Genomic DNA, 14,389 nt, shown 5'->3' on the forward strand with positions numbered 1-14,389 from the left:
TTCTTTGATCTTCTTCAATTCATCCGATCCGACGGTCGAAAATTGAAAGGGTGTGAGAGAAGTAAAAAGGGATGTGTGGATATCACACCCCTATATTTAATATATTTTTTTATTTTTTCTTCAAAATACCTTGAATTTGGTAAATTATTCAACTCATTTTTATTTAGATGCCCCAAATATTGTAGAGCAGGAGTGAAAAGACATATAACTGACTTGTCCATAGATGGTTTTTGCTAGAGAATCTAGCAAGAGAGAGGAAATTGAAATTAAAAAAATTTCCTGCTGCGCCCATGTTGGTTTAGAGTTCACTACATATAAAAATTTTGTGATGCTCTTGTTAGAAAATATGACACAGAAGTTCAGAGCAAAACGGATAGAGGAAGACTTTGGAAGACTTGAAAAGAGACTTTAAGAAGAAAAAAACATGGAGTATTTAGAGTTAACGAAAGACTTAATGCAAAATCGAGCGCAGTGGTGTTTTAAAATTCATACAACCGACCTTGGTTAATGTACATGTATAACAAAAATATCCTTGATTCGTTTGGTTTTTGACCTACATTTGATTTGATTTGAGGACCCAAGTCTTCAAAGACATCCACACTAAACAAGACATTGGTGCTTGACAATAATTCTCCATGATTTAATAACAATAATTTATATAAATAAAAAAAACCCAAATAACTAATCAGTTTGGGAAGAAGCAGAATTGAATATTTGCTGAATTTGCTTGACGACAGAACCCTTTTTTCATTAGAAGGTAGAAAATCTGGTCGAATACATCCATTATGTATCTTGTTGGGGCCCTGCTGGGATATAATAATTCCCATTGGCCAACACTTTTTTTTCTGGTTGAAAAATAATGCAAGAACAAAACAGAAAAATCAATAATATGTCACACATATTTGTGCTGAATCTTTTGGATTAACTTTAGTTGAGATCATCATTTGTGAACGTTTGTTTTTCTGCTGTAAAAATTCGAAATGTGAGTTTTAATTTGACCCAAGTTAGGAGGTTTTTACAAGATAGAAGAAGGGCTAAATGACACCCTTTGAAACTCTACAATTCTCACCCCTTTTGTATGTGAAAAGTGCCAAAATTATAAAGAAATGATCGAATAATAAAGGAGAAGCTCTTGTGTCTGTTAGACGTATATGACAACACACTTGATTAGGTATATGACCAACGTGAGGTTGGTTCGAGTCAAAATAGACGGTTGTTATTTTGTGCATAAAATTGTATAAGTAACTTGGTCTGGATAGTCAGACATTAGAATTTCTTTACATAAAAAATCAAACATTAGAATTTCTAACGTCTTTGATCGAATAAAGGGTTGAACAGTCGAAAGAAAGTTGACAACACTCATTAAATGGGATCATGTGAAGTTAATTCCATATATCTCCGATGGAAAATCAAATGTGGTGACAATGTGAATGTGACATGAATCAATGATTTGAAATGTGACTATTTAGAAGGATCCAAATTTCTAACTTGATGAGCACATGCCCTTTTTATTGCTTGTGGACCTTACTTAATTCATCCTCCACAATTTATGTACGAAAACACAGTCGATGATCAATTTGGTTTTTTGGCTTTTCCTCCCCCCCTTGCTTTATAGGGTCCAGTGCCATTCGTTTCCTCCTCAAAAATTTCCATGTACTTTCTTGAGTATATTTCGGGTGACACATCTCACTACTTTTTTAGTACTTCTGGTTAGGTGTGTGAATAAGATTGATTACATTAATTCATTGTTTATTTTCTGTTCGAAAATGGATATGCGTACAGGCCGATGCTTGAGTCCCAACAGTGTGCTCGGGCGTTGAATAGTAAGTTTAGCCCTAACGAGAGCCTATGGAGACTCAAACCAAGGCATTGAGGGAGAACACAAAAGTTTTATTTGTTGAAAGTGATAAGGGGGTAACCCAATTTCTAATAAGTTCTTGCGAAGTTTTTGAACTTTGCAAATAGTCCCATAACATGTTGTGAGTGTTAAAGAGTAGATTTAGCCCCAACAAGTGGCTATGGAAACTCAAACCCAGGCATAGAGCGAGACTCTCAAAGTCTTGCCACAAACAGCAGTGAGAGGAGTAGACCAATTCCTAATAATAATAAGCCCCTTTAAAGTTTTCAAATTTTTGGATGCGAGACAAGTCGTCAATGCATATATATCCTCACGTGAACCAAAGATTTGTTGGTGAAATATCTAATTTTGCTGGCTAAATATCAACGGAACCAAACCCTAGTTTTGTTAGCTCCTTGGTGGAATATCTAATGAAACTAGAGAGGAATGGTATGGGCTCTCTTGCCCTGCAGCTTGAGCTTTTGCCAATTAACATGGTCCCCTACAAATATATGAAAATGTCAAACAATGCCAGTTGCTAGTACTAGTTTAGCTATAGCAAAACCCACTGTGAGTTGTATAAATATCGCACCACCGGCCTACACCCACAGTATATGTGTGTGGAATGGAAGACCTAAAGTAGTTTCAAATTTCAGTGATTTTTTTTGTAGAGATTATCTTTAAAGGGAAACCTAAATTAAAGATGAACAGTTGAATCGTCAAAATACGATGTGGAATGAGTTTTACAAACCTAAAAGATGAATAGTTAGATAGTTGAAATACGATATGAAATGAGTCATACAAAAACGGAAAATGACTCTACAATGTGTGCGTGCGCTTGTGTATAATCAAACACCTAGAAGGCTCTCCCTTCCCTCCTAAAAGACAAGTTCACTTTCTCTCACTTTCAAGGCCTAAACATAACAATCCCAAAGTCTGGCTCAAGAAAATGAAAGTCAAACCTCCCTTTCTATTGGATTTTGTCTTTCTGGAGAAGGATGGTAACAAACCGCCCATTTCTTGGCCTTTTTGACCAAATTCAAAGAGTGAATAATAATGGCTTCATCTCTTGATGTATTTGTACGTCTCTGCCCCCACTAATTTAATTTGGCTTGCTAATGAGTGAAAGAAGTGATTGGAATTTGAGGATTTTTAGCCACACAAATTTGTATTGCCTTTTTGTGACTGTCGTTGTGGCTTAACGAAGATCTTGTATTCTAAATGTTGTTGATTAATTTTTCTAATATCTTTCGCATCAAAATCGCACTTACGTCTTTGTGACCAGATTATGAATGCAATGTCCATTTGATTCACCAAAAAATAAATCTTTTTTTTTTATTAAGTTTTTCCCTTAATTTCTTGTGGGGGATGTAGTCTAGAATTAGATAGACGGCATTTATTTGGAGCCATATATAAATGTGTGTAGCTTAATTAGCTTGTGACCAAGAATATACTTGTCACATCCCACGTATGAGGCCACATGGGATCACAACTCAGGCTGATGAATAATGCCACCGAGAGCCATATTTTGCAAATTATTTCAAGAAAACAAAAACTACGTTTCAAGGGACCATGAATTTATTGTTTCTGGGCACCAGAAGGGACACACATCACACAACTCATTGCAAGTTTCAAACAAATCCTTCTCGTCTTTGCATGAGTGGAAGTGTCGGAGAGCTTATGCGACTCGAAATTTATATGAATATAAGATTCAACGTGTACACGATAAACCAATCGACACAGTTCAACTAATATTATTGAATAAAATGATAACATTCAATTTTTTGAGAAGTATGAGCTATTAATTTACCAATGGACACGACACAGACATAAATGAGTAAATCCGAACAAGATCCATTTCAAACCCTTGCACATATGAAACGGTTCGACGGTTTTGATTTGATATGCTTTGTGTTTTTTCTCTTTCATATCAGAGTTTGATTTGTCATTCATTCCATAAGTCACGTTCAAAAAACAGTCGCCCAAATTGCGCAATCATGTGTTATGTGGATAACAGCTACCAACAGCAAACGAGTACTACTCTTCAAAGAGGTTAAAGTGGGACCTCTCTCTCTCTCTCTCTCTTTACACCATCTTCAACCCTCTGATCCTTCAAGATATTAATATTTTAATGTATAGTACATGAACATATTTGTCTTCATCTCCAACCAAAGGTCATAGGGCTCGTTTTAGCCCTGTCACAAAAAACCGTCTCCAACCGAGGGCTATATGACCAAACATAATTTATTATTTAAATTTAAAAACTACAACCACTTAAATTTAAAAATGGTGAAAATTATGTGAGAAATGACTTAGGTATTTATAGGAAAAAAAGGGGATATTTTTTTTAAATTTGGCCCCAAAAAAAAATAACAATATTGTCGGTTATATCCGACAGTAAAGAGGGAAATATTGTCGGATATTCGACAGAAAAGATATAAATACTGCTAAATCCAGCCCGACCAGGGGCTGGCTGGCGGCTCCTTTGGGCCAGCCGGTTGGCCCTTTGCCCCTTTTAGATTCCGTGGGGCCCACGAGCCATTTGGCCTAACCCTCGATTGGAGACGGTTTTCGGGTTATTTTCGGCCCTCTGGACCCTTCGGTTGAAGATGGCCTTACAAAATTTGGTCTGTCATGTGGTGAGAAAGATATACACAACAAAAGGAGACATACGCCGGTTCAACAAGAGCTAACTAGAAATTTTATGTGGAGGACATTTTCCCTTCGTTAAACGATGGGGAGTTGTGTTGATAATATTGATATTTGTATCGGTAATGTTTATAAATTGAGGAAAATTTTGTAAACATGTTGGTTATGGTTATGATGAAGGATTAAAGATTGTTTAAATGCATATAAATATGCGATCTTCCAGATTCTATTCGCCTCCACATCCAATGTGCAAAAGGGATATGCGAATAAGCCTTGTGGATAAAATGAAGCCTGACCTTACGCATATTGTTTGTCAAAGTTTTGCACACTCCTAAGACAAATCACAAACAGTCAAAGAAATAGACAAGAACACTCAAGATTTAAATAGAAACCAATACGGCAGATCTTAGTTTCTAGAGGATTTTGTATACGATAACCAACGTATACATGGAGGAGAATCTTAGTTAGAAAATGAATTGGATGATTTTATGTTAGTATACTATCTCTTTGTATAAATTATAACCAGTGCCGCCAATCAAGTCAAATGGCGACAGACATATTCTCTTAACAACTAGACCTTAATTTGGTTTTCACCAAATTTCGAACGTGTAAACTCAGAAGAAGGAAAAATACCCCAAAGCCAAACCCAACAAAAAAGCCCTAGAAAAGACCCTTCATTGACCTAACATACTATTTGGCCCCCAAATCATCAATCCTAACAACCTTTACAACTTGCAAGTTCTGCCATCAGATATATACACCAGCTCAGCAAGTATTGTGTTATCAAATTGTCAATTGTCCTGCCACAACCATGACATGAAACTGCTACCCAAAGAGAAGGATTGGAAGGAGTTCACCGTTGGCGTCTCGGTCCAATAATGCATTGTTGTAAGTATGTTTATTTTATGACAATGTATTATTGAACCGGAATACCACAATTACGGTGAATCTATTTCATATAAGTTGCTTTCACTAACCAAAGTACACACAATTTCTATTTCCTTATTTAATGTAGAGTTTGAAATAGTACCAAAAACTGCTATATATCAAAAGTAAATAATCGAGTCCAAAATTTTGATTACAAAACTAAGCAGTCATGTCAACTGTTTGGCTCTATGGACGTCCTACATAGAGATTCTCTCGATATTTGAATGCATTTTGCACTTGGCTTTTATTTGAGGCAATAGTTTTATGGACTCAAAAGGATGGGAAGAACTTGTCCAATCTACAGGGCAGTTTGTAGAACTCATCGTTCCTAACATCTGAACCATATAAACCGAACTTCTCCCACCAGTTTAAACTGCTGTCTTTTCGAGCTGCATCGTTGTCACGGGACAGAGAACAATCTAAGATTAGGGCAACAAGAGCAGCTACCGTTGTGTGGGACATGAAGATCACATTCACCATGTCCTCTAACTGAAAGTAAATGAACCGAAAAAATAAGGCGGAAGTTAGCAGTTGGACTTGATTCCAACGAAATCAAGTACAGTGACCGAACTCACAAAACTAGAACCGTGGTTACTAAAATTGAAATCCTCACCCATCTAGGCCCGCTTTGAGTATGGTCGGACCTGTACTCTCGGAAGTATTGTGGTACCGAAATTCCCATGAAGAAAGAGAAGCCTAGTACGAATTTCGTTCTGAAGCTGTTGAGGTTACAAAATTGGAGAAAACTAAGGCCTGCAGAAGCTGCAAGTGACTTTGAAATGTTAAGGCACTGGAATCTGACATTGGAAAAATCAGATGTTTAAAGAACAGAAAGACTTACCAACGTAGCCAAATAAGACACAAGAAAGAGCTGCTATGATCGGTGTTGGAATAGAAGCGAAAAGTGCTCCAAATTTTCCTGATTCAAAAGAGCACCATTAGGCAACAAGAGAAACATTTAGCATACAAAAGGAGCTTCCATGCAACATGTTGTATGAAACAATTGTCTGTTTCTTCCCTTGCGTATCACGTCAGGAGGGAGATTCATACGACATGTTCCAAAGGAGTTTTTCTGGTGGGATACTGATGAAGAATAAAATCGCACGGTTATGCCGTGTGATTGGCAGCATACCAAATATAGAGAAGAAAATCATGAAACCAGCTGATATTTGGATGACTCTTCGACTTCCAACTCTTGTCAATGCTAATAGACCAGCGTTTTCCCTAAGCAGAAAATAACGAGCGGTAATGAGGAGATAAGTTCGGTGAAGTAAGAATCATAAGGGTAGGATCTTGCTGCATTTTTACACATTCGTAAAGACATAAAGTCTGAAAGGATAAATTTGATCGAATTTTTCACACGAACTAATACGAGGATTCAGCTCATTACACTGATGCAGTAGTGCCAGTTGGAGAACCAAACATCCCATTAAGTAGCACTCCTACACCCTGAAATTCAAAAGCGCCTAGAATCAATGAGGGTCGAAATTCTAAACTAAAAAACAACAGCTAAAGATGTCGTACCAGCCAGCCAACGCCACGGCCTGTGACAGAAGGAGGTACGGGCGTGGCACTTCCGTATCTTGCTGTAGCAAAAAATGTACCAGAGGACTGCAGGCATTGAAGGTAAATTATCATTATAAACATATTTGGTAAATAATATTTGTGATAGGCTTTGAAAAGGCAGATTTCTCTACTGATTCATTGCAGTTAGCTAACTATTACATATAATTTGAGCTACAAGAGATCGATGTGAACCTCAAAGATCGAAACAAAAGAAGCAGCTATCATTGCAAAAACTTCTCCAGCATTAAAAGTGGGGCTCCCCCATTGAAATGGATACGGAATATATATCCTGCATATCATAACAACAAAAAAAAGACAAGATGTATTGTTTTCAAAATGTTCAACAAAGGAAAGGAATTACTGGTCGATAATTGCAGTTTGCATTACAAATGCTCACCAGGGAGCTGCACCAATGAGGCCAGAACGATCAGTGCGGCAACTAATCTGAGTACTTGTTGGTGTGTTGTTATACACTCCACTTGAGGTTAGAATTTGCGCAAACAGCCATACAATTGCAACAGAGAACAGCACGGAAAATCTGTGGCAGATTTGCTTCTTTGTATGTATGAAACGAGAAGGAAACTGCAATGCGTAAGACTTGAATGAGAAACCTCCAGGAAAAAGACTTGTCTTATGATTTCGTATACTTGTGGTATCGAAAACTTGCCTGTGAGATGAAAACCATGATGACCAACTCTGGAAGCCCAAGTTCAACACACCTCGCCAACTAGAAGGAGAATAGAGCTTTTTTTACCAGATGGTTTAAAACTAATAAACATCATATATGAGCAAATAATGGAGGATTAAGAGCTTTGTACCAGAGGGAAACCAAGATTGTAGATCCCGAGTCCGGCAAAAGTTATGAATGGGACAACAGAAAGAGGGCTAAGAAACCTAAATCAGTAAGTCAAGAAACTTGGGTCACAAGAAATTCAAATTATCAAACATCTACAGTACCACTAGTTTGAGAAGTTCATGAATGAATCCAAAACCAAAAAATCGAAAACATTCCAGTTCAGAACGACTAACCTTACAACGTTTCTCCACAACCCCAGGAAACCCACAATCATCTGAAAACAGGAAGTGATGATTAGAGCGCCTTGTATACCTCTCATTGTCTCCGAAAACCTCTGAAAAGTTCATCAAGAAGGCCAAGTCAAGAAATTGAGATAGGAAATTAATATTTCAAAAACCAAAATTATTAATTTGAAGCCTGACCTCATGAGGATCTGTGAATGCCTTATATCTATTGGCTAGGATTATTGAAGTTGTGGGGATTATATATGTGTAGGAACCCACCACCACTGTGGGAAGCCTGGTCCCAAACAGAGATTGCAACAATGTGTTCAACCCCGAAACAAACAGCATGGTTTGCACCACTCTGGCCTTCTCAATCTGTGGGGAGGAAAAAGGAATGAATGAGTCGACGAATCTAATAAATGGGAGTATCGAGAACAGAAATTATCTGTGAAGTCAATTCTTTGTTGAAGTATCGGTGTGACCGATATGGTCGGAAAAGAAATGATTTCTGTACACCCTTTTCCTCCTTCTGCATACTTCTGCTATTTATGTCTCTTCATTCCGAAGGTCAGAAATAAATTGTGGTGTGCATAGGAGAAAGGGATGTCTGGATATCACTTTCCTGTCGGAATTGTATCAACAACAAAGAACGGATGTCCGGTCCATTGCCACTTGCCAGACTACATCGATCACGAAAACATGACCGAGAAAAAGAAAGTGAAACTTAGTAATGAAATCCTTACATCGCCTCCGCCCATTTGAGTAACAAACATGGTTGGGATGAAGACAGTAATACCAAGAGTCAACAGATAGTGCTGGAAACCCAGCATCACAGCTTCCGCTGCAAAAACCATCAAAGTTTGAAGATTCAGAATTTGAAGAACTTGGCTAATAATTATTCCGAAAACCAAGTAATCAAGATTGTAATTATAGTAATAAGCGAGGATTAGTATACTGACGCCACGGCGGAGGGCTGTTGACACAATACTGAACACCGGGTAGCTGCTCTTTCACTGGGTGAGGCTGCAACTCCTCTGCCTCCTTGTTGCCACCACCATTACTGTTGTTGTTGTTGTTGTTGTTGTTCCCTCCGTTGCCATTATTGGTATTGTTACCGCCACCACGGCCACCACCATTATTGTTGTTATTGTTACAACCGCCGTCGCTACCACCACCGTTATTGGTATTGTTACCGCCACCACGGCCACCACTATTATTGTTATTATTGTTACCACCGCCGCCATTACCACCACCATTATTGTTATTGTTGTTGCCACCGCCACGGAAACCACCATTGTTGCTGTTGTTACCTCCACCACGGGCGCAACCATTATTATTGTTGTTGTTTCCCCCACCACTGTTGCTGTTATTAGTACCACCACCATTACCGTTGTTATTGTTACCACCGCCCCCGTTTTGGGCCATGTTTTTTGCTAGTTGAAGGGGTTAACGGAGGAGGGTGGAGAACCAAAGAGAGGCTAGAGTGCTAGGAAGTAGGAAGAGAGATAAGTGGCACACCCTTTTATTGCGCGGGAATATAACCAGTAAGTCGACCGTTACAAATTTTAATTAACCAATAATAATTGAAAATTTGAAATCTTATGTGGTAATTAGTATTTGGTCGAACAAAAATTCAGATTTTTTTCATAAAGTACATGGTCTTAAACTTGATGATTTCAAAACTGAAAAACGATTTTGTTTTAGTGGAAAAATTGAATAAAATTTGCTTCAAAGGTTTGGACAGGTCATTTTATTGAAATGATTCTAAGTAATAATAAGATACTTTCATTGAATATTAACTAGGAAATGATTTCCGCTCACACTTGCTCTATTTTTCAACCTCAATTAGAGTGTGCAAGAGGACACTTGGTGTGCGGAAATCACTTCCGTACTAATTACGGACCTCAGTTTCCTAGAAAATCGAAAATAATTCCTGATTTATGATGATTAAAGCGGAAATCATAGCATGATTGTGTATCTTAAAAATGATCGGATACACAAGAATCAGAGGGAGGGGAGAGAGCTTAGAAGACATGGAGATTTTAATGAAAGTCATGAAAATACCAACACATTTTGATAACAGAACATCACCATCTCTTCAGACATGAAATTCAAATGCCGAGATCACGATTAGTTCCACCCGAAATCATGATCAATAATCAAGTAAAAGTACCCGAATAATGATTAGATCAATCAACAAACCGAAATATGAATGTCATCCGGTGCATTTACAAGTCATCAACTAAACCACTGCATCAGCGCGACAAGTTCTGGTTCAGATCTGTTTCGCCCCCTCTTTGTTGGATAATTCTAGCTCGTCTTCCCAGCCAACTTCAGTGAACTTGCATTCAAACATGTTCCACTCGGACCTGCAGAGCAATCATGAAAAAGAAAATTTACTCTTAAAGCTGCAATTCTAAACGAAACAATGTTGCCTTCGGGTAAAGTAGGTTCATAAAGAGGAAATGGTACGCATGAAATATTGTCTGCTAAACTCCTCGTGGAAATGATGAATCAAACTATTTTACATTCCACAACTTCGGTGGGTTGTCAATAATTTCAACCTTTTAAATCCTAGTTTAACGTTCGTAAATTCCTGTAATCATCGATAGCTGGTTGCGTGCAGATCAACTCATATTTCTGACTTCCAGTATTAATTGAAGAGAAATTTGAATCAAGAAACGAAATAACAACAAAACCATCAACCGTGTCCAGCAGCGCCTATACTTCCCTTCTGGTAACCTACAAGAATACCGGCTGACCCTGATATTACACCGCGTGTTCTCCTCAAGTCAAATCTTCTAATAACATTTGTAATTCTCCTACGAAGTTTTTAACTTTTGATCATTGCTATGCATCAAATCTTTCGCTCAAACTATCAATCCCTATTGTTCCTAATCTTATCAGACACGAAAACTACCTTTTCCCACAACATTGTAACTTCGAAATACTCTAGTTCATGATACATTATGATTCTCAGCATACCAAAACCTTTTGTTGTTCAAATCTTGCATTCCCTATATCTAAACTCAGTTAAATAGGCAATGATCAAATAGCAAACATCCATAGCACACAATAAAACAAAGGCATTGCTTAAACACAGAGTGAATTTTGACTCACCAGAAACAGCATTACTCCCCTCCAAGCTCTAAACTCCGCCACCATTGCCGTCAGCAACCTCACCTTTCTTAACCCAAACCCTAAACCCAGAACCTCTCTGTCTCTGCAAATCAAAGCGGCCATCTCTCTTACCATAACCCCTAATTTCACCATTACCGAGGCCATCAGCTCCAGTCCACCTCCTCAGCTGATCATCCCCCTTTCCGGCCTCACCATCCACCGATAAACCCCCAAATTTGGGCACCATCTCCGTCACCGGACCCACATTCACGCTCTTTGCCCTAATTTCAGTTTCAATTTCTATTCCTACTCCCTGTTCTTCCTTTCCAGTCGCCCGATCACTTTCCTTCTCGGCACTTGCTGTATGCGCATCCACTCCACCTTCCTTCTCAGTCACCTCCTCCTTATCTTCCCTAGCATTCTTCTTCCACTTCTTGTTACCCTTCTGCTTCTTCTTCTTCGTCCATTTCTTCTTCTCCTCTGGTTGCTCGCTCGCTTTTCTTCCCCTCCAGCTCAGCAACCTCGAGCTCCGAAACCCCCCGATTAACCGGCCGAAACTGCCCCCGATCTCTCCGATTCCTCGGCTTGATATCGGTTTCGGTTCTCTGAACGACGCCGTTTTGCTTCGGCTGTTCTTCCTCGCTTCCATTCCCCTCCATCTCAGCACCCTCACGCTCCGAGACACCACGATTAACTGGCCGAAACTGTGCCCGATGACGCTTGTTATCGATTTTGGTTCTCTGAACGAGGGCGTTTTGCTTCAGCTCTTCTTGCTCGCTTCTTTTCCCATCCAGCGAGGGTGCCCGATTGCCCCGATTGCCCCGATTAACAGGCCGAAACTGTCCCCGTTCACTTCGATCCCTCGGCTTGTTATCGATTTTGGTTCCCTGAACGACGGCATTTTGCTTCGGCTCTTCTTCCTCGCTTCTTTTCCCCTCCAGCGAGGGTACCCGATCACCCCGATTAACAGGCCGAAGCTGTCCCCGATCACTTGGGTTCCCCGGCTTGTTAGCGGCTTCGGTTCTCTGAACAACAGCGTTTTGCTTAAGCTCTTCTTTCTCGCTTCTTTTCCCCTCCAGCGAGGGTGCCCGACCACCACTATTAACCGGCCGAAACTGTCCCCGATCACTTCGGTTCCTCGGCTTGTTAGCGGTTTGGGTTCTTTGGACTACGGCATTTTGCTTCGCCTCTTCTTCCACGCTTCTTTTCCCCTCCAACAAGGGTGCCCGGCCACTTCGATTCACCGTCCGAAACTGTGTCTCATTTCTCGGATTATTACCGGTTCCGGTTCTCCAAACGACGCCGCTTTCCTTCGGTTCTCCTTCCTCGCTTCTTTTTCCCTCCAGCTCAGCACCCTCACATTCCGAAACACTCCGATTAACCGGCCGAAACTCTAGCCGATTACCGCGATTCTTCGGCTTGTCATCCGCTTCTGTTCTCTTAACGATGGCGTTATCCTTGGGCTCTTCTTCCTCGCTTTTTTTCCCCTCCAGCTCAGCCCCCTCGCGCCCCGAAACGCTCCGATTAACCGGCCGACACTGTCCCCGATTACGACCATACCTAGGCTTGGAACCGGTTTCGGGTTTCCAAACGACGGCCTTTTGTTTCTTCTGATTCGCCTCCTCTTCTCGGAGCTTCCGCTGCCGGAGCTCTTCTTCTCGCCGGTCCTTCTCCTCTTGTCGTCGTTTTTCCTCCTCTTCTCGGAGCTTCCGCTGCCGGAGCTCTTCTCCTCGCCGTTCCTTCTCCTCTTGTCGTCGTTTTTCCTCCTCTTCTCGGAGCTTCCGCTGCCTGAGCTTTTCTTCTCGTTGTTCCTCCTCCTTTTGTCGTCGTTTTTCCTCCTCTTCCTGTCGTTTCTTCTCCTCTTGCCGTCGTTCTTCCTCCTTCTGTTTTCGTTCCTGGTCTCTGAGCCAGCGCTCCTTGAGATCGTTGATGGTGACGTAGTTGGCGGGCAAAGATTGGGGCCTCTTGAATTTGGTGACCTCCATTTTTGAATACTCCGAAATGGGGCGATTTTTCGCTCCACAGTTCACTAAAGAAATGATTCAAATGAATGAGCCAATCCCAAAGACAAGGACAAAGTCTTTTTCACCATTTTTTCATCGTTTGAAGAAAAAAACAATGGCAATTTCTAATTTGTTTTTAATAAAACTAATGAAAATAATTTGAAATTTTTGAGTTTTAATTAAAATAATAAAATAAAAGGTAAAGTGAATAGTATCATAATTGACTTTCTAATATAAAAATGTGATTTTTTTTAAAGTGAATAATACCGATAACTTTTTTTTTTTTTTTATTTGCTCTCTCGACTTTTGCAACTTTAGTAAGTTGTCATTTTTACCCTCATATTTCCGTCAAATTGAAGGTCATTTTTGTCCATTTCCATCGTGAAACTAACATAACGGGTGACAACTTCAATCCTTATCGTCAAATATAACTTTTTTAAGGACAAAAATTAGGTAGTATGTTTATCCGCACTAGTTGTGACTGACGAGTTCTCAGCGCATACCTGTCTTAACCGAAACCATTTGTTTGTTAAGTTTACCATTTAATGTTCATTGCCAGAATTTTAATTATTACCAAAATCATCAATTTGTTCAATGTATGTGGATTACTAATAAATTTCTAAATTTATTTTAATCTGTAATCGTGATATCGAATGAACTATTTGAACTATGAGATATAGACAATAAAGATACGTTAATCATAATCGAAATAGATAAAAGGAGGCAATCCTAACTCCTAAGTATTGTGTTAATGTTCAAAACATAAAAGTTAACAAATTAAAATATGAAACCTTTGGTGGGCTTGAGATATAGGTTGAAATGAAATAAATACAAAAGTATACAGTGGTTTGCTCGTAAACAAAGCTACGTCCACTGTAGTCTATTTATTTATTTATGATACATTCGAATTGGCTTGGAAGCCCTCCCCAGATCGAAGGGTCCAACCGATGGCTGGCTAGAATGCTCGTTTTAGCCTTCTTCATTTCATGATCCTCCAAGATATTAATATTTTAATGAACATTACATGGCCATATTTGCCTCCGTCTCCAACCGAGGGCCAAAGGGCCAGAGGGCTCATTTGAGTCCTGTCACAAAAAATTGTCTCCAACCGAGGGCCAAAGGGCCATAGAGCCAAACATAATTTATTATTTAAAAACTACAACTTAAATGTTGTTTAAGTTTCATGTTGTTAAATATTTTTTTTATGTTGGTTAATATTATTTAATGTTGTTTCATATTGTTTAATGTTGTTTCATGTTACTTAATT

The 14,389-nt window shown here is 39.3% G+C and overlaps 2 protein-coding genes across 2 annotated transcripts; both read right to left on the minus strand.

Annotated features, from left to right (window-relative positions):
- Window positions 1-5,516: 5,516 nt before the first annotated feature.
- LOC103424654 (putative nucleobase-ascorbate transporter 10) lies at window positions 5,517-9,487 on the minus strand. Its single transcript, XM_017329407.3, has 14 exons — window positions 8,959-9,487; window positions 8,743-8,840; window positions 8,198-8,374; window positions 8,009-8,109; window positions 7,798-7,873; window positions 7,647-7,706; window positions 7,377-7,561; window positions 7,172-7,268; window positions 6,938-7,024; window positions 6,804-6,862; window positions 6,546-6,637; window positions 6,255-6,332; window positions 6,027-6,175; window positions 5,517-5,902 (listed from the first exon to the last, which is right to left on the minus strand). The coding sequence occupies exons 1-14, from the start codon at window positions 9,422-9,424 to the stop codon at window positions 5,684-5,686; spliced, it is 1,944 nt and encodes a 647-aa protein (XP_017184896.2). The 5' UTR covers window positions 9,425-9,487; the 3' UTR covers window positions 5,517-5,683.
- A 552-nt stretch (window positions 9,488-10,039) lies between these two features.
- LOC103400128 (uncharacterized) lies at window positions 10,040-13,199 on the minus strand. The gene is made up of 2 exons (XM_029093857.2): window positions 11,120-13,199; window positions 10,040-10,368 (listed from the first exon to the last, which is right to left on the minus strand). The coding sequence occupies exon 1, from the start codon at window positions 13,102-13,104 to the stop codon at window positions 11,557-11,559; it is 1,548 nt and encodes a 515-aa protein (XP_028949690.1). The 5' UTR covers window positions 13,105-13,199; the 3' UTR covers window positions 10,040-10,368; window positions 11,120-11,556.
- Between the last annotated feature and the right edge of the window lie 1,190 nt (window positions 13,200-14,389).

Source organism: Malus domestica, chromosome 15 (genome assembly GCF_042453785.1).
Source record: "Malus domestica chromosome 15, GDT2T_hap1".
NCBI classification, from domain to species: domain Eukaryota; kingdom Viridiplantae; phylum Streptophyta; class Magnoliopsida; order Rosales; family Rosaceae; genus Malus; species Malus domestica.

Coding starts and splice junctions, on each gene's coding strand:
- LOC103424654 (XM_017329407.3), bottom strand. CDS start 9,424: ATGGCCCAAAACGGGGGCGGTGGTAACAATAACAACGGTAATGGTGGT. Junction 7,269..7,376: donor CTCATTGGTGCAGCTCCCTG/GTGAGCATTTGT, acceptor TATGATATGCAG/GATATATATTCCGTATCCAT. Junction 6,333..6,545: donor GATTTTCTTCTCTATATTTG/GTATGCTGCCAA, acceptor CTTTTGAATCAG/GAAAATTTGGAGCACTTTTC.
- LOC103400128 (XM_029093857.2), bottom strand. CDS start 13,104: ATGGAGGTCACCAAATTCAAGAGGCCCCAATCTTTGCCCGCCAACTAC.